This window comes from Lactuca sativa, chromosome 2 (assembly GCF_002870075.4).
Source record: "Lactuca sativa cultivar Salinas chromosome 2, Lsat_Salinas_v11, whole genome shotgun sequence".
Lineage (NCBI taxonomy): Eukaryota > Viridiplantae > Streptophyta > Magnoliopsida > Asterales > Asteraceae > Lactuca > Lactuca sativa.
Genome location: NC_056624.2, coordinates 221,553,171 through 221,580,893, shown reverse-complemented (window position 1 = coordinate 221,580,893; position 27,723 = coordinate 221,553,171). Strand labels below are relative to the sequence as shown.

General features: G+C 33.7%; 2 protein-coding genes and 1 long non-coding RNA gene across 5 annotated transcripts; 1 reads left to right on the top strand and 2 right to left on the bottom strand.

Annotated features, from left to right (window-relative positions):
• The first annotated feature begins 6,840 nt into the window (after window positions 1–6,840).
• Window positions 6,841–10,458, top strand: LOC111879872 (cytosolic endo-beta-N-acetylglucosaminidase 1). 3 transcript variants are annotated; one of them, XM_023876305.3, is made up of 11 exons: window positions 6,841–6,977; window positions 7,076–7,631; window positions 7,973–8,110; window positions 8,198–8,307; window positions 8,405–8,516; window positions 8,608–8,715; window positions 8,802–8,914; window positions 9,021–9,102; window positions 9,183–9,263; window positions 9,353–9,408; window positions 9,495–10,458. In XM_023876305.3, the coding sequence occupies exons 2-11, from the start codon at window positions 7,146–7,148 to the stop codon at window positions 10,297–10,299; spliced, it is 2,091 nt and encodes a 696-aa protein (XP_023732073.2). In that variant the 5' UTR covers window positions 6,841–6,977; window positions 7,076–7,145; the 3' UTR covers window positions 10,300–10,458. The 3 variants fall into 3 exon arrangements, with proteins under 3 accessions (XP_023732073.2, XP_023732072.2, XP_042755524.1); XM_023876304.2 differs by lacking the exon at window positions 6,841–6,977 and having other exon boundaries at window positions 6,984–7,631; XM_042899590.2 differs by lacking the exon at window positions 6,841–6,977 and having other exon boundaries at window positions 7,499–7,631; window positions 7,965–8,110.
• Window positions 10,459–13,931: 3,473 nt separating this feature from the next.
• LOC111879874 (protein ASYMMETRIC LEAVES 2) lies at window positions 13,932–15,559 on the bottom strand. The gene is made up of 2 exons (XM_023876309.3): window positions 14,564–15,559; window positions 13,932–14,417 (listed from the first exon to the last, which is right to left on the bottom strand). The coding sequence occupies exons 1-2, from the start codon at window positions 14,930–14,932 to the stop codon at window positions 13,989–13,991; spliced, it is 798 nt and encodes a 265-aa protein (XP_023732077.2). The 5' UTR covers window positions 14,933–15,559; the 3' UTR covers window positions 13,932–13,988.
• A 1,398-nt stretch (window positions 15,560–16,957) lies between these two features.
• Window positions 16,958–17,573, bottom strand: LOC111879875 (uncharacterized). The gene is made up of 2 exons (XR_002846259.2): window positions 17,360–17,573; window positions 16,958–17,259 (listed from the first exon to the last, which is right to left on the bottom strand). It is a non-coding gene; the product is annotated as an uncharacterized LOC111879875 (long non-coding RNA).
• Between the last annotated feature and the right edge of the window lie 10,150 nt (window positions 17,574–27,723).

Here is a 27,723-nt window from a genome sequence, read left to right as displayed (position 1 = left end):
ATGTAATTACCACTCCCCCCCCCTAAGGCCCAAATGAGTAATTTTGCTAAAGGGCTCCCACTGGGATGTTTTGGGCCCTTCCCTTCCCCCAATATTGACAGATCTTCCTTCACCCAAGCCCAAAATCAATCCATTCCCGGGTCATTAGGCAAAAGAAAACGCCGTGACATATCAGGATCCGACTCCCCTCGTAACTCAGTACCCCAATTGCTCGTTCAATCGGATACAAGGCACATGTCTCCTTCTGCAACAGTATCTCAAGTAAGGAACAATGACCACATTCCCAGCAACTTCGACCTTAATAAAAACCCGGCTGCTCTCCGCAATGATAATTCCTCGTGCTCCAGGTCTCTTTCTGGGGAATTAGAAAAAACGGTAGAGGTGGGTATGGAACTGGGTTTTGAGATAGACTCAACTAACCCAGTTCTACTTGAAACAATGGGGGCATCCGGAGAAGACAACAATTCACAATGAACTTCCTAAGTCTTAATATAAGGGGAATCGGAGAAGATTATAAGATCGCATGGGTGAGAAGGTTAACAAAGAAACATCGCACAATGTTCCTAGGGGTACAGGAAACTCAACTTTCGGATGAAAATCACATAGATGTGTCTGGTTGTTGGTATAATGGGGAATTCGGTTTTGCTGCAACAGCTTCCACTGGAAGATCGGGTGGTCTACTCAGCATTTGGGACTCCAAGCTATTCCAGGTCGATGAAGTCATAAAGGAGAGATACTTTCTAATCACAATCGGTAAGTGGTCAGGTATCCATGGTCCATTTATCCTAGCAAATATCTATGGTCCTCATGATCCTCAAAGCAAAAAGAAGCTATGGGAAGACTTAGGACGGATTAAAGCCACCAAAGGAGGAACCTGGGTAATATTTGGAGACTTTAATACTGTTAGAAAGGAAGGAGAAAGATTCAATTCCCATTTTAATCGGTCAGAAGCCTTCTGGTTTAATCGATTCATTGATAAAGAATGTTTACATGAACCTAGAATGGGGGGGCACAGATTCACCTATAATTGCCAGTCGGATTTCAAGATGAGCAAACTCGATAGATTTCTTGTGTGCAACAAATTTCTTACTCTCTTTCCCTCTGTATCAGTCACAGCTGCTCAGTGGGAGACTTCAGATCATTGTCCCATCATTCTTCATACATCCATATCTAACTTTGGCAAACCTCCATTTAGATTCTTCAACTCGTGGATGAAAAGAGATGGATTCGAGCAAATCATCAAAGATTCGTGGGAGAGATTCAATGGATACGGCAACCCGGACGCTTACCTTGCTGCCAAACTCCATTATCTAAAAAATGAAATCAAAAAATGGAGAGCAAAGGACCACCCTAAGGAGACTGAAGAGCTGATGAAGCTTAAACACAGGGTTTACGAACTCGATATAACTGCTGAAACAACAAGGCTATCTGAGGTGGAACTAGAGGAAAGGCGAATTGGTGTCCAAAGAATAGCTGAACTTGAGAAGTTGGCTGTTCTTGATCTAAAGCAAAAGGCTAGAATCCGATGGACAATAGATGGGGATGAAAACACCCGTTTTTTCCATGGGTATGTAAACAACAAGAAAAGCAAGAACCATATTCATGGGTTACTCATCAATGGCTCTTGGAGCACAAATGTGGCAGCAATAAAAGATGAAGTTCTTTCGTTCTACCAGAGAAAATTTCAGGAAAAATGGCCTTTCAGGCCAAAACTTATCAACAGTGATTTTCGTAAGATTGAATCGGTTACTCGATCAAATATTGAAGCCCCCTTCACAATGGTGGAAATCAAACAAGCCATTTGGGCGTGTGGAGGTGATAAGGCGCCAGGACCAGATGGTTTCACCTTTGAATTCATAAAAAAATATTGGGATGTTTTGAAGGGCGACATCATGGAATTCGTTAAATACTTTGAGAAACACGGAACGTTGGCTCGGGGCTGCAACTCGTCCTTCATTACCCTCGTTCCCAAGATAAAAGACCCATTGCTAATTGGTGATTATAGACCAATTAGCTTAATTGGTTCGCTATACAAAATAATCTCCAAAACCTTAGCCAACAGACTCAGTAAGATAATTAGCAAGAACATTGGAGATACTCAAACAGCTTTTGTGAAGGGGCGCAATATCCTTGATGGTCCGCTAATTGTAAACGAGTTATGTTCCTGGGCCAAGAAGGTTAAAAAAACAGATCCTCCTTTTCAAGGTAGACCTGGAGAAAGCATTTGACTATGTTAACTGGGAGTATCTTGATTCGGTGCTTATTCAAATGGGTTATGGCGATAAATGGTGTATGTGGATCAAAGGATGCATTCAATCAGCAAGACTTTCAGTTATCATAAACGGGTCTCCAACGGAGGAATTTGTAATGGAAAAAGGTGTACGACAGGGCGACCCCCTCTCACCATTCCTATTTATAATCGCCATGGAAGGATTAAATGTTGCGATGAATGCAACTTGCAGAAAGGGTCTGTTCCAGGGCATAAAAATCCCATATTCTGATACAGAAATCTCCCACTTGTTCTATGCTGATGATGCCATTTTTGTGGGTGAGTGGAACCAAAGCAACATTAAAAATCTAGCAAGGGTGTTAAGATGTTTTCAAGCGGCGTCTGGGTTAAAGGTAAACTTTAATAAATCCAGGGTCTTTGGTGTCGGTGTTGACAAGGTTGAAGTTGATCGATGGGCTGCTCCCTTGGGTTGCCAACCTGCGTCACTACCCTTCACTTACCTGGGGGTCCCTGTTGGTGCTAACATGAAGCTTAAGAAACATTGGAAACCTGTCATTGACCGTTTTTACTCCAAACTCTCGCCTTGGAAATCGAAAGCATTGTCATTTGGAGGAAGGCTAACATTAGCCAAAGCAGTCCTAGGCAGTTTACCGTTGTATTATTTCTCTTTATTTGTGGCCCCGGTGGGAGTCATTGAGCTTCTAGAAAAAATTCGGCGACAATTCCTGTGGGGCGGGTGCGATAACAAGTTCAAAATTGCTTGGGTATCGTGGGAAAAGATTGTTAGCCCAAAGGACATGGGGGGTCTTGGCCTTGGATCGCTCAGGGCCTTCAATATTTCAATGATTGTCAAATGGTGGTGGGCATTAAAAACAAACAAATCAACCTTGTGGAGTAAAGTAATTACTGGTGTTCATAATCTTTACAATAAGCCTGCTAACGTATTATCAAAAAAAAACTATTGCAGGTGTGTGGAACAATATTGCAGGGGTGATGAATGATTTATCCAAAGCTGGGTTAAGCTTTAGTGACATCCTAAAGAAAAACGTGAAGAATGGCAACGATACTCTATTCTGGATGGACGCTTGGTGTGAGGGGGAACCATTAAAGGACCAACTTCCAGAGTTGTATCTACTTGAAAAACGTAAAAGGTGCAAGGTCAGTCAACGAGTACTAGCAGATGGGTATTCGTGGGAATGGAGATCACCCCTTGCAACGGATGAACAGATCCATAGCCTTCAGCTGTTGTATGAGAGCATTGGTGAACATCGGCCATCTTCAGATCCAGATTCTTGGAGCTGTCCTCTATCAGGTGACGGTAGTTTCCTTGTTGAGGCGATTAGATCGAAACTTGATAATACTGAACCGACAACAAATGAAGTTATCATCCCATGGATTCATGAAATCCCAATAAAGGTAAACTCCTTTATCTGGAGAGCTAATATGGGACGCATCCTGTCTTATATAACATTAAAAAGGAGAGGAGTTGCGATTCCAAATGCATCATGCCCCCAGTGTCAACTGGAAGAGGAAGATGCGGAGCATATTCTCATTTGATGTCCAGTGGCGAGCAATGTCTGGGAATTGATTTTTAAATGGTGCAACATTCCGAAACCACAATTTCAAACCATCGGGGAACTTATTGAATTTGTAAAAACATGGGGGAGATGTCGGAAAAGGGGAAACAACCTAATCTGTATTATTTTTGGTGCAATGTGGATTTTATGGAAAACGAGGTGTGAAGGCGTATTCAAGAGCAAACGAACCTCCCATTTACAGATCATTGATAGTGTTAAGTCCATCGTTTTTACTTGGATTAGACACAGGAGAGTAAATTGTTGCTTAAGTTGGGCCGAATGGTGTATTTGCCCGTTAAATTCTAATATGTGCCCTAAGGGCACATATAAGAAGTATTAATTAATCACAATTATTACCATAATTAAATGTGAAATGCATTAATTATGGAGATTATTAATGAATTTTATATGTAATTATGGTAATATTTCTTATAATTAATGTGTTTAACATTTAATTATGATAATAACTGTGTTTAATTAATACTTCTTATATGTGCCCTTAGGCACATATTAGAAAATCCCATAATATAATTGGTTTCTTTATAATAAATAATGATAATGATAAATATGACAATTCTTACTTTTTAATACATGCTAACTCTTACCTTTTTAATATATGCTAGTTTGGTATCATAGGTATTAAAAGGATTACAGGGAAATATACATATATGGAAATTTATGTGTTGCAAAATAAAAGGAGTAGAAAATAAAATTAAAGTAGAGGCTGCCATGTCTAAGGTTAATAAAAAAAAATCTTTTAGAATAAAAAAAAGTAAACAATTATACAAATAGGTAGATCTAGAAAATGTGTCATGTTATGTTATCACAAAATATTAAATGGGTTGAGAGATCTTGACCTAATCTGATTTGTTTAATTATTATATTGTATCGTGTCAACACGTTTATTTTCATGTTGAGTCGGTACGGGTTGCAAGTTAAGATTTAAGTGTCATTTGTTTTTTCGAAGCGAAAATGTCTGAAGTTTACATACCACCTTTACAACCCTCTGTAGCAGAAGAGGAGGGCCAAACGACTGCAACATGTAATAAAAAGTTTGTTTGTTTTTTAACCTCTGCAGCATGTTGCAATAAGTTATAGTAACGCACAACAATTTTTAAGTCAAAAGTCCTCTGAAAAACAAACAGCAGTGAATGGCCAAGTGTTGCGCGCGTGCTGCGCGGCGCAACAATAAGTTGTCAGAAGTGTTTTTTTTCTTTTATTTAACAAACACCACCTTAGACCTTGTAAATGTGTTGTGTAATGTTGGTTTTAAACACTAAAGTGTTGAACGAGTGGAATTTAGAGAGATGGAAAGACAAAATTCATAGTTAGTTTTGAGGGGAAAACGAAAAAAATAAGGCTGCTTGGTATGGATACCAACACCATCGAGGAGGTTGAGGTGGCACATCCTCCATGTCGTGGCTACGCAGATGAACACGACCTTCTTATACGGGGCATTAACTGATGTGGAAAAGGTAACACAAAGGAACGCCCAGTGGAGGACCAAAACTGAATCAAAGAGGCCACGTGACCAACATATTTCTTCATTTAATTTCATTAAATTTGTTTTTATGTACATTTAATCTTTTTTAAAAAATAATAATAAAGTCGTGTGGTGGATATTTTCTAGCAAATATGGTATCATGTGGAGAGTGACATGACATATGAGGTAACAAAAAAAATGGTGTGGAGAGTGTAACTAAGGGCATCCACAATGTATTGAACTTCATAGAGTTCAATGAATTGCCACATCATCTTTCTATAATCTATACAACTCTATTATTTTTTTTTCCTACAATGCATTGAACTCTATAAAGTTCAATAGAATGTTACAAAATGTGATTTATAATAAATATTTAAGAATTTAAAACTTTTATTTTCTCAATTGAAGAGTCCAATGACCATTGAACTCCAAACTTATTAAATGTCAAGGTAACATCTCACAATGGTAGAGTTTCATCCATTGAATGACACATAAATTTGTCACCTTATTCAATTCTTCCATTGAACACTCCATTATGGATACTCTAATACACAACAGCAACAAGAGTTTTTTTTTTTTTGGGGGGGGGGGGGGGGGGGGGGGCAAAGGGGGAGGAGAAAGGGTGTGGTTGAGTGGGACCAAGGTTGTAAAAATCGTTTGGCGGTAGTTCGGCGATCGATTGGTGTTAAGGGATTAATCGGTCTTGGCGGGGATTAATCGAGGACCATAGATTATTAATAAAATATTAAAATTAATCAAATATTAATATATCTTAAGAAAAACAAGTATTTCAAAATTAGAAAATAAGAAATTTTGTAATTTGAAAATTTAAAATTTTGAAAATACGAAAATATGAACATTTTTGGTATAATATTTGAAATCTTGAAAATTTGAAAATTTTGGAGTTAAAAAAGAAAAAGTTGATTTTTTGAATTTTGAATTTTTTTTTGATCTTTTTTCGATTTTTTTTTTGACTTTTGTTGATCGATTAATCCCGCCAAACCCGGTTAATCCTAAATTTCCGATTAACATCCTAATCCTCGACGGTTGGAGAATGTCAAACGATTAATCGTCTATTAATCCCGATTTCCGCAACCATGAGTGAGATTATGAAATATAGGAAAGAAAGGGGAAAATGAAAGAAAAAAAAATCGATGTAGGTGACCAAGTCATTTCCATATTACAAAACAACTCAATGCAATTTTTTTTTTTTTTATTATATTAAGTTTTGGTTTTGTATCTAATTTATTTAAAGAATTTAAAAAAACTTTCATATAAATAGGCGTGACATTTTCAAGTTGAAATTTGCAATCGTAATTTATTAGTTTAACTTTCGTAATCGTAATAACACATTTAATTAAACGGATTGAAGTTTCCTACTCTTATTCAAACTCGTTTATTACCTGTGGTGGGGTTGGTATCGAATAAATGTATGGTGTTATTTTTTGCGTAATTTGTCAGCCATTCTATTCCGGAATGAAAAGAAAAGAGCCAGACATTAACGAATCAAAATCGCATTCCTTCATGTATGATTTATTCCTTTCTTTCATGTATGATTTATTCCTTTCTTTTTAAAGAGTAACCATCTTTTATTTATTCCTTGGCAAAGATAATGAAGGAATAGCATTCCTTCGTTATCGAATAAGAGTAACCATGTTTTTATTTATTCTTGGGAACGACTAACGAGGTATTACCGCCTACCCAACGCTCATTTAAAGTTATTATTTATTATTATTATTTTTTTTGACAACAACATGAACATGAACATGAACATGCATTTTATAGTTGACCCAAATTTTTCGGCATCGTATTCGTCTCTCCCAGAACGCAGCACAGACTGCTGAAGCATCCTTTTATGTTAAACCTCTTTCGAACCTATATAAACCGCAGAACCCTGATTTCCGTTCGCAATTTCTACAATTCAATCATCGACCCTATCTTCTCTGTATTCTCCCCCAAAATGAACCCCAACGACTCCCCAGAACCCGAGTTCGACCCGCGTGTGCCGTCCGTCCCCGTCTCCTACCCAATCAAAACCTTAGAAGACTTGAAACTTCGTACATACTTCGATTCTTTCCATTTCCAGTTCAATAAAGCTTCTGTCCCTTTACGTCGCAGTGGTGTTGATGGTGTTTCGTTGCCGAATCGCCCGAGGATTATGGTGTGCCATGATATGGCAGGAGGGTACACCGATGATAAGTGGGTTCAAGCAGGGAGTAATGCTGATGCCTATTCAATATGGCATTGGTATTTGATGGATGTGTTCATCTATTTTTCGCATAGTTTGGTTACTTTGCCGCCTCCTGGTTGGGTTAATGCTGCTCATAAACATGGAGTCAAGGTATGTATCATGCGTTGACTTTTTACATAATCTGAATAACTTAATCGTTTGAAACAGTTTTCTGGTCTCTGATCATGGAGATGTGAGATCATTTCAAAATTTCAAAATTTATCAATCATTCATAACAAGAGCTGAAGTAAAATCAATCAGAAATCTAGGAGGAAAACCATTAAACAAAATTATTCTGGAATTTCTGAATATTCAACCTTTTTTATATCTTTGGCTGAAGCTTTCTTTTGTGATCTCAATGGTGATCTTATCCTCACTGGGTTCTAATTCCTTCATATGTAAGATTAGAGTCCTAAATCTGGAACAGTTTCTAATTGTTTACAGAACTACAGGTCCTGGGAACTTTTATAGTAGAGTGGGATGAAGGAAAACTGATAGCAGATCAGTTCCTGGCATCAACTACAGTTGCTGACATGTATGCTGAGCGATTATCTGAGCTTGCTGTTGCATTGGGCTTCGATGGATGGCTGGTAAGTAACATCATATTCATAAATCATAATCATATATCAGATAACTTTTCATAATCATATGATGATTTGTTGATCCTGTTTTCACAGATAAATATGGAGGTCAGTTTGGATATTGAAAAGATCCCCATTATGAAAGAATTTGTCAGCCATTTAACCCAGGTTATGCATTCTTCAGTGCCTGGATCTTTAGTAATCTGGTAGGTGTTTCCAGTATTACAATTGTTTTTTTCAATTTGTATACTCTATTGTCTTTTAAGCTGAAACTTGTGCTATATGGCTATATGTATTATGTAGGTATGACAGTGTTACAACCGAGGGGCAACTTAATTGGCAAAATCAATTGAATAACTACAACAAGCCCTTTTTTGATATATGTGATGGCATATTTACAAACTATTCCTGGACGGTATTTCTATCATTATCTTCCTTTTTTATTAATTATTTTGTTTAAATGTTCTACCTTTTTTTTTAAGGATGTTATGATATGTACAATGTAGGAAGATTATCCAAAGTTGTCAGCTGCTGTTGCTGGTGATAGAAAGTTTGATGTGTACATGGGAATTGATGTTTTTGGTAGAGGCACTTATGGTGGTGGACAATGGACAGTATGTAGCTTATTTAATTTTCAAGATCTGTATTTTTTTTTTTTTAAATTTCATTTTTGTAATTGCCATTATGTTTTGCATAATAGGCAAATGTGGCACTTGATGTAATAAAGAAAGATGATGTGTCAGCAGCCATATTTGCTCCTGGATGGGTTTACGAGACTAAACAACCCCCCGATTTTCAAACTGCTCAAAATCGGTATTACATTTCTCTTATTATTATTATTATTATTATTATTATTATTATTATTAACTTCTAGCTCTTATTTAATTTGTGGTTACTTATATACTATAATGTATTTTAGGTGGTGGAGTCTTGTTGAAAAATCATGGGGAATAACACAAAGTTATCCTAAAGTTCTTCCATTCTACTCAAACTTTGATCGGGTACATAATAAGCATAGTTTCAATCCTTTACTCATGATAACAACATACTCATTATTTGTTTGCTGATAATAACTTAACAGGGTAATAGTTACCATTTCTCTATTGATGGAAAATCAGTTTCAGATGCTCCATGGAACAATCTTTCAAATCAAAGCTTTCAGGTAACATATTTTTGTTATTACTTTTCGCCTCATCATCATATCTTACAATATGATATCTTTTTTTAAATGTCATTTTTGTGTTTTGTCAGCCTGTTCTTGAGTTTTCTGGAGATACCACAACTGAAACAATTCAAGCATCCGTTGAGTAAGTTAACAAATATATAAAAATTCTAAACCTTTTTTTTTTGTTGGTAATGTACAATTTAATGATTTATACTTTTTCATTTTTAGTTTGAAGGAAGCATCTTATAGTGGAGGAGGGAACATTACATTCAAAGGAGCCCTTGAAGATGGTGCTTATTTGAAAAAAAGAATCTTTCAAGGAGAACTTCATATGGGGGATTCACCAGTCTACTTTACATACTCTGTAAAATCAGATGGGAGCTCTATGATTGGTCTTTCTCTTGAGTTTACAAACACCATTAACATGGAAAACAGAACATCAGTTCTTCTTGCATCATCTGGAGATACATTACTCACCATGAACCAGTTTTCAAGCAAATTCGACAGTGTGATAATGCCACGTCATGTGAAGAAAACATCATCGGGATGGGTGATACAAGAGAGCAGTGTCACAATGGTGGGGTCCACATTAACCAATATCCATGCTGTATGCTATAAAACCCAATCCAAATTAACTTCATCATCGGAATACTATTCCATTCTTGGTCATATTTCCATCAAATCTTCACCACAAAACATGAGTTTCCCACCGGCCTCGGAATGGAATGTCAAAAGTCAAAATGTCAACTGGAAATCTGGTTCGGTTTCTCTCAAGATTCAGTGGACATTGAACAGCGGTGTGTCTCCTGGGTTTTCCAAGTACAATGTTTATGTGGAAAATGAAGAGGGTAAATTGGTAAAATCATCAAACTTTCTTGGAGTGGCGTCAGTGGAAGCTTTTTATATATCTGACCTTTTGGTGCCACCTGGCATTTCAAGTCTTAAGTTTATCATCCAAGCTTGTGGGTCCGGTGGGGCTTCTCAGGAGCTTGTGGATTCTCCCTTTCTTCGGTTGCAAGTTGAAGGTTCGTAGAATACACATAGCTTTTTAATAAAAAGAAGTTAATTCTATAACTGGTATAAGTTATGTAGTTGTTGTAACAGGAAATAGCAATGTACTTTCATACATCTGTGTATTAGTATTATATAGCATCCTACTTTAATCTATTCTAATATATCATTCTACTTTCAACTTTTTTCTTATTAAGGTATTATACTTTGAAAAATCTATTAGTGGGTAGATTTTTCAAATTACAATGCTCTAATAGTACTAAATAAAGATAAAATGGTATGATAAACAAAACAATGAAAGTAGATTGCTAGTTCTTTAACCCTTGAATATATCTTGTATAGAAATAACTGAAAATATGAGAAATCATTATAGAAATTAGAAAGAAGTAGAATATTGGAGTTGGACACCACCTTTTTTGCGACATTAAATGAGAACCAAAAAACTTTTTGGTTGTGTTTTCTATTTGCAGAAGAAACCAAACCCAAAACAGGGTAAAAATGTCTTTTTAAAAGTTTAAAGTTAAAACCAAACCCAACATTTGGAAGCATTACCCCTCGAGCCCACCACACTCAAATGCCTACAAAGATTTACTATTATTTACTTTATTTTTTTGTATCCTTGAAATCAAATTTAGAAAAAAAAATTGACTAATAAAGGTGAATCATGTCTGTTTCCAAATTTATATTTGCTATTCTTGTCAGACTTTTCTTCATTTTTGTCCTCAATAGTAATATATCATCATTACTTGCCTTTCTTTTAGTCATGGCAATATTTGGCTTTGTGATGATTTTGTCACCTTTTGAAGCATTTAAATAGTGGTTAATAAAATGCACCGAGTAAAAAAGTACACAAATCATCCCTGTGGTTTACCCCAATCTATGCATTGCGTCCCTATGTTTTGTAATTCACCCAGACCTTCCATTGTTATTTTGAAAATTGCATGCTTCATCCCTAGCTTTAAATGCCCCACATGCAAGGGCATTTTTGTCATTTATTTTGAAAACCCTCTTAGACAAAGGCACCCTTACCCACACTTCTTTTTGGTTCCTCCTTCATCTTTGTTCTCTGGTTTTCCTTCTAAGAAGGAGGAAAAAATGCAAGAATATGCAATTGTGGAGCAGAAGCAGTGATCCAAACTTCATGGAGGAAGGACAACTCAGGAAGGCGGTGTTTCTATGGTTGTATCAATAAGGTATCATTTTATTGCATCCTTGTGTGAAATTTGTAAAAAACCCTAAAATATGTGAAAATTTCAATTTTCAGGGGCCAAATTGCAAGTTCTTAGGCTGGGTTGATGACCAGATGTGTGGTTGTAAGGAGTCCATCCACAACCACAAGCTTGAAGAAAAAAATCGGAAATTGAAGACTTATCTTGGTTTAAGCTGGATTATGTTTGTGTGCATCCTTGTATACAGATTTTACAGCTTTCAGTAATGTTACTTGGATGAAGAGGGTAAATCAGTAAAATCATCAAACTTTCTTGGAGTGGCGACAATGGAAGCTTTTTATATAGCTGACCTTCTCGTTGCCAGCTGGCATTTCAAGTCTTAAATTTATCATCCAAGCTTGTGGATTCTCCCTTTCTTCGGTTGCATGTTGAAGGTTTGTAGAATATGCTGCCTGCTTTTTTATGTCGCCCTTGTTTTTAATAAAAAAATAAATTTTTTTTCTATAACTTGTATATAAGCTATGTAGTTGTTGTAACAGGAAATAGCAATGTACTTTCATTGATTTGTGTATTATATAGCATCCTACTTTAATCTGTTCTAATATATCATTCTACTTTCAACTGTTTTCTTATTGGGTAGATTTTTCAAATTACAATGCTCTGATATGAATAAATGAAGATAAAATGGTATCATAAACAAAACAATGAAAGTAGATTGCTAGTTCTTTAACCCTTGAATATATCTCGTATACAAAATAACTGAAAATATGAGAAATCATTATAGAAATAAGAAAGAAGTAGAATATTGAAGTTGGGCACACCTTTTTTGCGAGATTAAATGTGGACCAAAAAACCTTTTTGGTTGTGTTTTCTTTTTGCAGAAGAAACCAAACCCAAAACAGGGTAATAATGTCTTTTTAAAACTTTAAAGTTAAAACCAAATACAACATTTGGAAGCATTACCCCTCGAGCCCACCACACTCAAATGCCTACAAAGATTTACTATTATTTACTTATTTTTTTTTAATCCTTGAAAACAAATTACAAAAACAAATATTGATTAATGAAGGTGAATCATGTCTTTTTCCAAAATATTAATTTCTATACTGTTGAATTTTCTTCTTCTTTGTCCTCAATAGTAATCTATCATCGTTACATGCCTTTCATTCATGGCAATATGTGGCATGTGAGGATTTTGTCACCACGTAACGACTTGCCTTTCGTTTTCACACATGGCAATATTTGGCTTGTGATGATTTTGTCACCTTTGGAAGCATTTAATTAGTGGTTTCAAATGCAATATTTATTATATGTATATTTTTATCTCCAATGATGATTCTTCTATTAACCTTTTCAATCCCACACCCACTCAGTTTGACTATTTCTGTTTTTATTAGTAAGATTTGACTAGTAAATTCCAAGCATTTGATATGCCTTGGGCGCTGTGAACTTGTGTCCCACATGTTTCATGATGCATTCTTGACCAAAACCTCTCATTTCCCTTCCTTTCCTTGTTTATACCGTTTTGATTTTTTTTTTTTTTTTTTTTTTTTTTTAAATGATTTGGTCATTTAATTAAACTATAGAAATGAGGAATCTTTTAGTAAGTTCACTTGCACTTGTATTCACTGCTTTAATCTTTTTTTCTAGTTCATCCAAACACTTGGATTTGTTTGAATAATTGGATAGGTTTTGTCTTCATTTTATATTAAAAAATGTAGACCACAAGTGAAGTCATAGACGTTGTTTTGTTTACATTTGTCATTAACTCATTACTCCACCCACCACCCACTCCACGTGAACCACCTCTCGTGATCACGTTCTAAACATACCTCAAACTTGTACTCTTATGCATCCATACAGTACAAGTCTTTAATGCACGAAATGTCTTGCATGCCTCACTATCTACACTTGTCCCATGATAATAATTAATAAACAAAGTTTAGCCTTCAGTTTACTGTTGTTTTGAAGTTTCTATGATTAGCATTCCACAAAGAAACTAAGTAATTCAAGTCTAAAGATGCGTTTGTTAAGTCCTTTTTAATATATTTCTTATGGATTGAGAAGAACATACTTAACTAGCTATTTGGTTCTAATCAGCAGATCTTGATTATTTGAAATACAGTAAGAATTAAGAGATCAGGACTCATATATATGTATTTTTTACGAAAAAACAACACTCTTTCAAATAATTACGTGTTTAACGAAAATCGAGGCGTTGATATTTCTTATTTATTTATTTATTTGTATAGTTTTTAATTGTGCCACATGCTAGAGTTGACTCCATTAAACCTCCCCATGTTTTCAAAAACATTTACCTGCTCTTTACTTGTTATTGTTTGTTTTTTTTTGTCTTGCTCTACTTCTAACTTGTAATAAAAACAAAACCCAAGTGGCTACTACTCTCTTTCACACGTTTACACACCCATGCAAAACACACAAAGAAGGAACTGTTAACTGTAAACACTTTAAAGAAAAGTCAAAGTTAAAGATCTAAAAGATACTTGTATTATAATCAAACCACGTTAAATAATGCTTATCATCATGCCCAAAGAGAAGAAGACTCTCTCTTTAGTGTGTCGTACTGAATTACATTGTTACAAGTAAAGTTCAAGTATTGTTCCTGATGTTGATGATGATGATGATGATGATGATGGTTGATGATGGTATTACTATTATGCATACGTGGGTATGACATGTCATCTGAAGAGACACCATCCTCTGTTAACATATTATTGCTGTATCCAGGATGACCTGGCAAGACACCATTGGCGGATACTGCAGACTCTTGTTGCATTTGAATGCATAGCATATCTGCCTGAGCCATTGCCAGCTGCATTTGCAACTGTGAAACCTGACTCTGTAAGTACGAAATTGCCCCTACACATCCGTAAACAGGATCTCTCATTCTTGCATTTGCTTCATACACCAGGCTGCTTACTGCATCCGCTCTTTGACAAACAGGAAGCTCCTAAATATTTTGTGACAATATTATCAGCTTAGTTTTGTTTAAATATGATTTATATGAAAGTGTATTTAAGGATGTTACATCTGTCTGCCTGTGCCATGACAGATGTAACATCCTTGAGATAAAGATGCTGTGGGGGTGGGGGGTACCTGCAACATCTTGCTAACATTGCTAGCACCGAAGATCTTGTGAACGATTGCAAATTTGTGGGGTTCATCCGATGAAAAATAAGGTGCAAAAATGCAGTGTTTGGCACATCTTCTTCGCAGTAGTTTGCATGAAGCACATGGAGAATTCCCTGGTGCCATTTTCTCTCTGGTTCTTTGTGTGTGTGTGTGTGTGAGAGAGAGAGAGAGAGAGAGAGAGAGAGAGAGAGAGAGAGAGAGATAGAAGAAGAAGAAGCAAGTTTTTGAGAGGATATGTGAAGAATGGAAGTGAAGTCTTTGTGTATTATTTATATTAGCGGCAAGTGTGTGAGTTGTAGCTTGGATGGACGCGTTTACTATTGTAATTACCATAACAACTAATATTTAAATATGATTATTATTAGTATAACGATCTATTAGAAGATTATAGATGTGGGAGACTTTGAGTACGCTTTGGGTGATATTTAACTTATCTTATTTATTTTTTTAAATTATCTAATAAATCTATAATAAATACAAAGGATTTATGTCATATTTAGACAACTATGTCTGAATTACTATTAACTTGTGAAATTTCTAATATGAAGGCGTTTGCCTTTAAACTTAAAGTTTCTGTTGCACTTGGGATTTGGTCATTTCCACATTGATAAGTTGTTTCGGGCTCGACAAAGATCATTGACTAAATGTACACATACTATCCACATGGACCATTTGTTTAGTTTTCATTTTCTTAAATTTCATTTTTTTTTCTATTCTAATAAATAAAAATATTTTATGTCATTTGTCATATTTTCATGCATTTTGATACATGTAAGTTTGTGATTAATTCTTAAAAATTAATCTTCACTTGTCATTTTGTGGTAGTTTTCAATTTTTCTTAATTAATTACTTTAAATTTTAGGTTATAGAAAGTAATTAATATGTCATTAATTTGTTTCTTTATATTTTTAAATTTTAATATGTTTCTTCAATGAATGTAATTCAAATTTGACACGTTTCTTTCAAAGTTCATTGTTACTTTAGGCTAAAATGGTCTATATAGGAGAAATAATCAAACTTTATTGTTTTTCATTGATAAAACTAAAATAAACGATTAAAGCACAAATATAGCCAAAATATAATTATTTTTCTGTAGTTTGTTTTATTAGTATAAATTGAATTATTTATTCATTCATCGTTGTGTTTGTATTTATTATAAAATTTTACTTCAAAAAATACTTAATGTTTACACCTTGATATTTAACATTTTCTAAAAAAAACCTTAATCTTTATATTCAGGGACGGAGCCAGAATTTCAAGATTAAGGAGGTTTACATCGTAATAAAATATTAAAATCAAATTTGTATCAAAATATCATAATAAAGTAAAAATGATAAAGAAAAAAGAACATCTAAATACCAACTAAATTGATTTTTGTAAGAACTAATCTTTAAAAAATTCCAAATGATTATAATCACCAACGATTATCATCCATTAACATTTTTTATTATGCTCTATTTTAGACTCCATTTTCATTCAGTAAAATTTATAAGAGTATGCATGGGGGTGAAGATTGTGTGATTTTAGGCAGAGATGCGTTTAAAAGAATTCTAATATAAACTATAGATTTAATATAAACAATTGAGAGGAGCTCCACCTTAGTAATAACAGATGTGGGATATATATATTTACTCATGAGCATATTTTATAGGGAAAATGACATATAGGCCTTATAATGTTTCTAGGGTTTATCCATTTAGTCACTTAACTTATTTTTTAGCCTAATAAGGGAACAAACTCGTTTTTGTCGGGTCTATTAGGTCATTTTGGAAGAATTGAAGGGGTAAACCGGTTACCCCTTGCCACTTAAGCTTTTCTTATGACCCCACTTCCCTTTAACAGTGTGTAATAAATCATCTTAGCTTTAATCTTCAGATACCTAGAAATTGGATCTTACACAAATCCATGTCAACGTTTTCCTGGTTCTTCCGTCCTTCCCATTCGTCCTTCATAAATTACCACAGTCTTGGCATGGTGCTGGAGGAAGTAGGCAATGATTTTTGTTATCTAAAGAGAGTGATGGGTGTCATCACCTATATCCACCAAATCTTTGCTGATCTTTAACCCTTTTAATCTTTTTTCATCTTCCTCTTGATACAAACTTATAACCCGTCTTTGCTTCTCTTATTCAATTTCTGACTGATATTCCTCTAACTCTAAACCTGCCTGTAATTAATGTTAGAACAATCAGCCTAACACAAAACTAAATCCACCACCATCCTACACCCCACCTCGATAAACCCAGATGCCAAATTATATTTGACCCCATAAAAATCTTGCAGAGGATTTTAGGGTTCATGAAATCAAACCCATCAATATCAAAGGGAAACACAACATTAATCATTTGACTCTGAACAAAGGGAAATACAACATTAATTATTCGACTCTAAACATAAACCCATTGAGTGAAATAAACAGGGCATACCTTACAAAATCAATACTCTCTTCACACTGTAATTTCAACCGCTCAATAATCAGATGTGTGTGTGTATCTCTTAACCTGATACAACCCTAGAGATGAAATCTAGAGCCTTTGATGATGAAACAAACAACTCTAAATCCTGATAGCAACGACGAGATCATCATAAACAAAAATGCATCAAATCCTAACCCCCGCGATGTCCGATTTGATGCAAAACGCATTTGCTACTACAATGAATCTGTGAAATTTTTGTTACGATTATATTTAATATTCCATTTTCGCCATAAATCAATGAAATTTAATCGGTAGGATCGAAAGAGGGATCACATGAAGTTTACCAGAAAGGGAAGGCACCGAAGCAGTTCGTTCCAGTGAGGATGATGGGTTTGTGTTTGGATCTGGTAGCAAGGAAATTGTCAAAAGTGATGTTGACTTTCCAATGGTTGATGTGGCAGAAATAGCTGACTTGGCATTGAAATCGGCTAAAATAAGTTATGATGATTAAAAAACACAGGTTGGTTCCTATCTTATGCCCCCATAAAGCCACAAAAATACTTTAGGGACTAAATGGACCAATCCTAGAAAGTTGGTAGGATATTTATATCATTTTCCCTATTTTATATTATATTTTATATTATAATAGAACCAATGTTTTAAGAGAGATTAAAGGGAGAGCATCCGGCAGCCCCCTGTTGTCTCCGCCCATGTTTATATTTTCATATATAATTTTTTTTAATCAATTCATGTAATACACAAGTTTCACACATAATTTTTATATATAAATGTGTACTGTTTGAACTTTAAATAATTATATTTTTAAACCTCGAATTTAACTGATTTTTAAAATTTTAGTTCTTAAACAAATAAATATGCAAAAAGAAAAAGTAAATTTTTAATAAAAAAAACTAAGTTTGGTCAAATTTGTAAAATATTTTGGACCAAATTCATGACAAACTTTAGAACCAGTGTCAAATTTATAAAAATGAAAGTTGGAGACCTTTTTATAGTTATACCTTTTGATATATTAAAAGATAATAACTTGTAAGGTGGCAATTCATAACACGATACGATAAAAACACACAATACGAAATGAAATTTGGATAAAACTGAAATTCGAATTCGTGTTTATGTCGAGTGTGAAAAAAAACAAAGCATCATGTCGTATAGTGTTCGTATTCAAGATTCAAACGAAATTGACATAATATAAACATTTGGTTGTCGTGTTTATCGTTTTTTGTCATGTATTATTTTTGAATAAACTAGATAATTATTTTATTATATTTTTGGTGTTTGTCGTGTTGATCGTTTTTATCATATTTTAATTGAGTTGTTTTCGTGTTAGTAAAGCAAAACACGACATTGTGTCGTGTTCATATTATATATAAATTATTGTATCATGTCGTATCGTCTAAAAATACAAGTGCTTGATTTGAGACCACTAAAAACTTGTTATACCTAATATCCCATAGCATGATGGCAAGTTATTTTTCTCATTTAATAGTTGAGTTACTCCATGATATAAAAAAAGATGTATATATTTCCCTAAAATAATATTAGCCTAAAAATCAAAATAACTCTAAACAAATAAAGAACAAATCCAATTCATGCCAATTAAAGTAAAACTCAAATGGGTTCCGAACACCAAAATAAAATTTGAAAACCACTTTTAATACCAAAGTATCTTCAACCTTCTTATGTTTCTTTGTCTTCAACCTTTGCGTGATTATTCATCTTCAACTAAAAATAATAGGGATAATCTTATAAAAACCCAACATATTTTCATCAAAGTTTTAAAAAAACCACTATATTATTTTTTTGTACGTTAAAACCCTTATATTTTTTAAAATATATCATTTAAGGCATTGAGCTCTGTAAATCTTAGATAGCCAAAAATGTTAGGTACTTGATTCTTAACGTTTCTATTGTTACAATTCATTAGATTAAAAAAAATTAAAAAATATGAGGCTTTAAATGCACTAAAAAAAACAATATAATGGTTTTTGTAATCCTTTCACGAAAATAGAGTAGGTTTTTCTAAACTCATAAAACCTTAAATAAGAATTTTAGAAAATATAAGGGTTTTAGTGTACTAAAAAATAATATAGTGATTTTTTTAAGCATTTGGTGAAAATATGTTGGGTTTTTCTAAGGTTTCCCAAAATAATAATAATAATAATAATAATAATAATAATAATAATAAGCGCATAAGAAAATTACTAGCAAACCCTAAGAAAGGATCCAAGACAAATATTATGCAAAACAAATATTTCTTCCGTCCCAAAATTATTGTAAAAGTCATACAGATTAATGAAACATTAATTACCATTAATTTTATTAAACGAACTATTTTGTTGCATTTAATTTCATTGTAGATTAACTAATAATGATTGTTTTTTTGGTAAAAATGATATTTATTTTTAGAAGTATATTATTATTTTGGAACAAATAAAAAAGAAAACATAGACTATTAATATTTGACGAAATGAGTACAAAAAATAAAACCCTAAATCTAAACACATGAAACCCTTTCTATAAATACGAATAATCTTCAATACCCATGCCATTGGGGAGGTGGCAGAGAGATCGATTTACGACTTTAGAGCGTGTTTGACAGAATTAACTGGTAGCGGGTAGCTTGTAGCTTGTAGCGTTTTGTTAAACGCTACACTTGTTCTCAAAAGAGGTGGTCAGGCTAGTACGGAAGTCGTTTTTTTGATTACATCACTGTATCTAAAACAATGTTCTTCATCCCGGTTACGGTTTTCGAAAAGATGAATATGCAAAGGGTAAGGTAAAGAGAAAGTCATGCAGTAACATTTGGATTTGAAGTGTTTTATTTAAACAAAACGCTAAAATCTTGTAGTGCTGAACGATGTTTTCTGTTCAAAACGAAACATTTTGTCAAATGCTAGAAGTTAGAATCTCTCAAACGCTCCGTACCGAACACGTCTTTAGTATGTTAAGATTTCATAAAACTGAAACTTCAAAATTTAATAGCAACCGTCCATTGTATAACCTTCAGGACTAAAATAGATAAATTCAATAGTTTTTTAATCTAAAACCCTAAATAAATACAACATAAATTTGCTGATTTTTTTATTGTTCCTACTAATTGTCTAATCTTGTGTAAGTGAGATGATACCGTATAGATTCGTCTAGAAATCGTCCATAGTATATGTTGTAATTGGTATTTTCTTTTTCTGTGTGTACCCAAAAGAAAATATATAAAATTCGATAATTCTCTTTACCACTTTTATATCTTAACTTATTGACTTTCTATTTTCTTCGAGCGTTGCCTGGACTATTCGAAAAGATGATGTATTTTCAAACCTAAACGTAATTGACTAGAAAGGGCTAATGTCGTCGTCACTTATCTGGTTGAGGTTTTTGTTAATTTATTAATACAAAAATTTTTTTTTTTTTTGCAAATTTAAGAATTTTATTTGTCTTTTTCGGTTGGTTGGTTGTTGTAGTTAACTCTCGTTTTTGTGATTGTTATTTGTAAGGGTGAGCAATGGGTCGGTCCGGTTTGATCGGATCAAATCAGAATTAATGTCGATTCGGGATCGATTTTCTTATGGCAGACCCATTTTCGGTTCTTAATATTGTCGTATAAAGGTCTCAAACACTAACACGTGTGTATGAATCTAATAGAAATGTGGAATAAGAACACAATGACTCAACAAATAAAAACCAATTTTATTTGTTGGGTTTTTATGTTTAAGCACAATGATCAAGAAATAATATATATTTTGAATTCTCTCTAAGAACTCACCAATGACTCTCAGATTTCACTACATAACCTCTCTCACGCAGAATATAATACAAATCATCAACTCTCAACCAATGAGAGTAGCTATTATAAATAATAGTCTAACCTAATCGATTATCACAAAGATAGGAAATAAAACTTGCTATAGATTTTCCAGATCTTCTGATAAAATCAAATTACTGATTTGATGGGATTGAATCTTCTAAGGACTAAGATAAATGTAGATTTGGTAAATAAGGAACATATCACATCAAGTCTTCAGAATACTTCTTCACCAAGTAATTCTGATCTGCTTCAGATTCGGACATCGTCAGGAAGTAGACATGTCAATGGAGCAGGTTTGGAGCGAATCGTCCATGATCCAAACCCTTTAAAACTTTAAAAAACATTACCCATCCTGCTCAGGGTTTTAAATAATCGAATTCATACCTATATCCACCGAATCAACAAATACCCACCCCATTAACCCGACCTTTTTACAATATTAAAATTTCATAATTTTGTTGCATGACACAAAGTAATATTTCTAAAAAATGATAAATATCTACTTAAACAAGATCTACGTTACTTAATACTAAAAATTCATTACAATAAACATTACTGAATACTCAAAATCTAATACAATAAGAATTATATTTTACTTAGACATCGAGTTGTATACTTTGCTCTCTCTCTCTGTCTCACACACACACAGATACACACACACACACACACACACACACACATATATATATATATATATATATATATATATATATATATATATATATATATATATATATATATATATATATATATATATAGGGTTATGATCAAATGTGAGTCACAAATATTGTATGATCGTATGACTAGATTTGGACCATTGGATCATAATTTGTTAATGGCTAAGATTGCTATGGTATACCATAGTTATTGTGTCATAGATCACACACTAACCATGCTTTATTGAAAAAAACTTGTATCCAAGGGCCTTATAGAGTTTTTTATTCAACACCAAATAAAGAAGTTGCTATTATTCAGGAGGGAGTTACGATTCTTTTTTTTTTCAAATCCATATCATCTAACCATTTTTTTAGAACGTTGTTTCAGATCATATAACTATGAACACATATAGTCCTTTCATTCTAAAAGAATTTAACTACAGCCTAATGATTGTTTGATAACTAAAATTCTTAAAGAATACACTTTTATATATTTGTCAATAATAACAATTTGAATAAATATAACAATAATTTTTACTATAAAGTTGGCATATTCTCTTAGAATAATGTAAAAAATAATAATAAATCATAAGTTCACAAAGCACAAAGTATTAGAGTATTTTGTGAGAATATAAGCATTCTTTGCATTTTTATATCATATTACGTAAGAGTAAGACAAAGTGAAAAAGAATGGTTAAGAATGAGAATAAATAACATAATACAAGAATATATAACTACAAATATATAACTGATATTCTTGAAGAATATTACATGAACTGCAAATACATAACTCACATTCTTGAAGAATAATACATGAACTGAGAATGCATAATCGGCAATCTTGAAGCATAAATAAAAATTATTGAAAGAATAAAATACATTATTTAAGAATAATACATGAAAAATAAAATAATGATAAAAATTACAAATACATGAAACATTCTTGATGTACACATGATCAATTTGCAGCTCCATTCAACAGTCAGTTCCCGTGTTTCGTTCTTATGATTTCCATTCTTCAAGAATCAGTTTTCAAAAGAGCTTTGTTGTATTCTTAAGGAATGTGTTATTGATAAACCGATAGTAGTGACAGATTGATGATGGCAGTGGACAGATGAACAAGTTATTTACAATTAAAAGAAACCAAACTCACTAACGGTAAGCATCTCATTGAATGAATCTGAATCCCTTATCAAAGTGAAAGAACATAAGCTCAAAACAATATAAAATCCCAAATTTCACTAAATATACATCAAGTTAAAATAGAAGAACTTCCCTAATCAGCAACAACATACATAACAACATACATGACAACAACTATACATGGAAGGTAACAAGAAACAACTATACTAATGACTCATTTCAGTGAAAAAAAACACATCAAATAACAATAATACTACACAAATCCTGCATTCTAGATATAGTGTAATTAATCCCTTAATTAAGTATCAGTTAGTTGAAAAACATATGCGATTAACAAATATAACAACAAGAAAAAGCATGTCAACCCAACAAGTAAAGCTTAGACGAGTCATGTACTAATGTTTTGCTCAACTGATGCAACCCAGTATAACCCAAGGATCCACCATACAGTTGAAAACATTGTATTTGTAATTTCATACAAAAAAATAACTTCAATGCTGGAACTAAGCCCTAAATCCAAAAGACAAAGGTTCAAAAAGAAACCAAAAAGAAACAAAATTTTAGATAGAAATCGAGATTCGTCATAAAAAATGAGAAATCCAAATTCAGCCACATTCATCATAATGAAATCAAGACATCAAGAAGGAAATGAGATATACATTACCAGATGAATCCCAATTGATCAAATCAACAACATCCTAAATTATCAAAAAGATGTAGGATAATTATCAAGAAATATATTACCTGAAGCAATTTTTGATAAAAAAAAAAGGTCGTAACCCTAAAAAACGCACATGTAGGGGTTGTTTCAATACCAAAATCGGACCATTAATATTCATAGGAGGTGATTGCACAGGTTCGACGAATGATCTGATCATTATGATCATTAGGGATGGAGTAGCAGAGGCAGGGGGCGATCGACACACACCATTGATATTCAAGGGGTGATTTTTCCTTCTGGTTTCTTTCTTCCTAGGATCAAGGTGAATATGGCGAATGAGTGATTTAAGGGATAAAAATAATTGATCCCCTACTTAAGGCAAATATCCATAGTTTTGGATTTTATTTTGGGTTTCTAAAATAAATTTATGTAAAATTCCAAAATTACCCTTGAATGTTGATTGGTCAGGAATTAGTCACACATTCACATAATAATTAGAGTTTATATATGAACCTAACTCTCTCTCTCTCTCTCTCTCTCTCTCTCTATATATATATATATATATATATATATATATATATATATATATATATATATATAGTATTAAATGTGGTGAGTTATAAGTGGAGCGAATCAATAATGATCCAAACCAAACCCACTTAATAAAAGGGTAAACGGGTAAACAAATCAAATTAAAATCAAAACCCATAAAATTCATATGGGTTTGGAGTGAATCAGGCTCAAAACCAGCCCCATTGATAGGTCTATTGTAACAACCTGTTATTTCAGGTCAATGTAATGACTAAAAGTTGAGTCTTGTAACCTCTTTGTAAAGTAATAAGAATTTCATCGAAAATGAAATGTTCAAACAGCTCTGTTTGGGTACACTATGTGGTGGATATCGTGATAAGGTTTCCAAAAATATAAAGAACGCTAAAATCCAAGTTATAACGAAGGAGTTATGACCAATCAAAGATTCGTAACACTACCGGTAAAGCGCTGTTAAGCATAAATCGAGAAATCTCAATAAAATACTTTTTAGCCTTAGGCATCTAAATGAAAGTTTAAAATATCTTTAAACCGCGAGAATACATAAAAAGAACGCCCCAATCTGACTTCGTATGAGGAAGTTATGATTTTTCGAAGTTTCTGACCTAGCAGTAGACATCTAAAAACTCGAAATAGAGATCGAGCAGTCTTTAGCTGACACAACCTAAACAAAAGTTGAAGACCCCGACAATAGGAGTACAACAGTCAAAAGTCTGACGAAAATGGACATCATATGAAGGAGTTATGGGATTTAAACGGACTTTTCCAGGTCCGGCCTGTTAAAAAAAATATAATAAAAATAAAGTCAAATTTAGCCGATGAAGTCTAAACGAGAATCGTAGAGACTTTTCACACCTACGCGTGCATATAAAGAACGTTGAAATCGGAGCTCGTACGCAAAAGTTTCGGATTTTACAAGTTCGGGACACAAAATCCGATGCTGACTCAGCCTCACGACGTGAGCTCGTGATTGATGGGTTCCAGAGTGTCAGCCATATCAAATCATCGAAGAGGATCATGCTAACTAGGCCTCACGACATGAGGATCCAAAACTTACGACGTGAGACCCCAAATCAGCCCCTATAAATAGAAGCTTAAGGGTGCCGGGTTTGGTGCTCATTTCTTTACTTCTAAGTGATGTTACTCTGCGTGTTTACCTCGATAAGCCTTCCCGAAGCCACGGTTTTTCATACTCGAGTCCCGAAGGAAGTTCTACACTCCCGAGATCCCTGAGAATCCCGAGATTTCAACTCTCTCTAGTCGAAGTTCTGCTCGATTCTTCTCTCGACTACTTCAAAACAACCACTTCAATCAAGTGAGTTCATACCCCTACAAACACTATTTAAATACGTTTTTAACTGCTTTTAAACACTTTTAAGGGGGGAATATAAGTAAACACACGGCTAAAATCGTGTGAAACATCGATCTTTTGCTATACTTTTCATACTATTGTTTTAACTATCATATGAAGTTGTTATCATGCAAAACACCTCACAACACAACTTTACCCTCTTGGGATACAATATGTTTTATAAATAGAAATATGTTTTATTTATACGTTTGCATACTACATCATATCAAGGGTAACCATTTTCAACTATAACATGATGCTTTTACTAGAAAACTCAACTCATCATCACGCCTTTGTAACACGGTAGAAAAGGAAATCATTTCATACAAACGATTTTTCATCATATTACTCATGAACTTGTTGTTAGCCATCCTTGTTAAAACATTTTATGCATTCAAAGAACTTATGATTTATGCTTAATCAAACATTGTTAAAGAGAATAAACATTGTATACAAAACTATCACCTTAATACAGACTTAGTTGAGAATCCGTGAGACATTTACATCTTCAACGCTACCTTTTTGCGAAAAGGTACAATTTAAAGTCCTGTCTATTATAACCAGAGTCTCCCGTTTGGAGAGCGTGTCAAATGTGTATAGATCTATACGGGAAGTCATGATCCCGCGCCCTGACTGTTAGCTACAGTCCTTTGGGTGACAGTTTGTCATAAACGTTTCGACGCCTGAAGACCGTCGCAACAGGCATATTATGTTTAGTATGGTTATAAAACTCACCGGATAGACAATTATTATGGTATTATGCTTTTATGAAAGGGTAGCTATTAAAACTATCCTTCATCTAACAAGTGCGATCTTCTTATAGCTTTATTATATAAAACTATGCCTCAACCTTTAAGCATGTTAGTTGCTTGCGATTTTCAGTCTTGGACATTAGAGACTGCCTTTTACTTTAGGAAAATAAGGGATTTTCCTGTATCTATAACAATCAACTAATAGGAAAATAAGGGATTTTCCTGGTACAACTACTTACAATTCACAAAATGAACATTTATATGCATTTCATACTTTTATAAGAAAATAAGGGATTTTCTTGGAAAACGCATGAACTTTGGAATGGCATACCTTTTCTCAAAAGCGCTTATGAACTCACCAACTTAAATGTTGACACTTTTTCTTTGAAATAACTTGTATTCTCAGGGAACCGCTAAGCAGGTTTGGAAACCAACTTTTGGGGATTAACGCTCCGACGTTAATTACTTCTTTTGAAAGATGTTTATGTAATTACCTTTTGAATATGTAACAAATACATTTATGTAAACATTTTGAAACCTTTATATTGAACATGATGTCCTCCGCCCCCAAACGTTTCCGTCGTTCTGGTTTGGGGGTGTGACATCTATCAGGAAGTCATCTGTTGATCATGACATCAGCATCAGGAAGTCATCCGCTTATCAACTTCAGCTTCAACTCAAACAGTTTCAGCTTCATCAGATAATATATAACCATCAGCGTATCACGTCATCATCATATCATATCATCAATGGTTCATCAGTGTAAGAACTTCAGTACGTGGACACTCTAATCAATCATTAATACCAACGAATCAGGTCTTACGTGGACACACTAATTAGTCATCAATGTGTCATCAGTGCCTTTCGTGTTGATAATGCCTTCAGTTGGTTCACATGCTGATAACCCCATCAAGGCCAAATATGTCATCAGGGGATATCTTCAGCACCACCAGAAACAAGATAACTTTAGAGATTAGTTCCAGATCTGATCAGCTAAGGCGGCTCAGAGTCTTCAACATCAGAACTTCAGTGTTTGGTATATCAATAACTGATATTGTCATATTTATACATATTTTTAGGCATCATTTTAATACGTTTAAAATATATATTTGGTTAAAAGCAAAGATATTTGGTACTTTTTGAGTTAAATTATATTTTGCAGCCAAAAAGGACATTCTTGAAAAAAAAGGACCAAACTTGAAGAAAGCTGGAAACTTGGAGGCCAAAGCTAGCAGCAACATAGACGAAGAGAAGAAGTTGTGCCATAAATTACATGCCATGACGTGGAAATCTAAAGGCCACGATGTGGTCACTTGTCCTAACATAGAAGCTCCCGGTGACTTGGGGCATACACATTTTAAGTGTTGACCACGACGTGGCAACCATAATTTTGGTATCTATATAAACCGAACATTAGGTCTAATTCTAGAGGTTGGGTTGAGGATTAAGCTAAGTATTACGACTAAAAACCCTTAGAAACCCTCAGAAATGAAGATTTCGTTTTGCACTAGAGCTTTAAAGATAATTGAAAGAAGATCATCATTAAATCTTTTGGTTTGCTAGATTTTATCATGTCTTTTCTAGTGATAACTTATTTTATTTCCTTATTTTTATTAGTTTATTTTAGTTTTTTAGCTCTTTTTATTAGTATTGCATTGTATATTCTTTATTTTCTTTATCATGGATCGTATCGGCGACTTGTTATGTTGCATGAGGAATTTTGCAGGGTTTTGGAGCTTTTTGTGATTGTGGATTAGAGTGAAGACGGCTTAG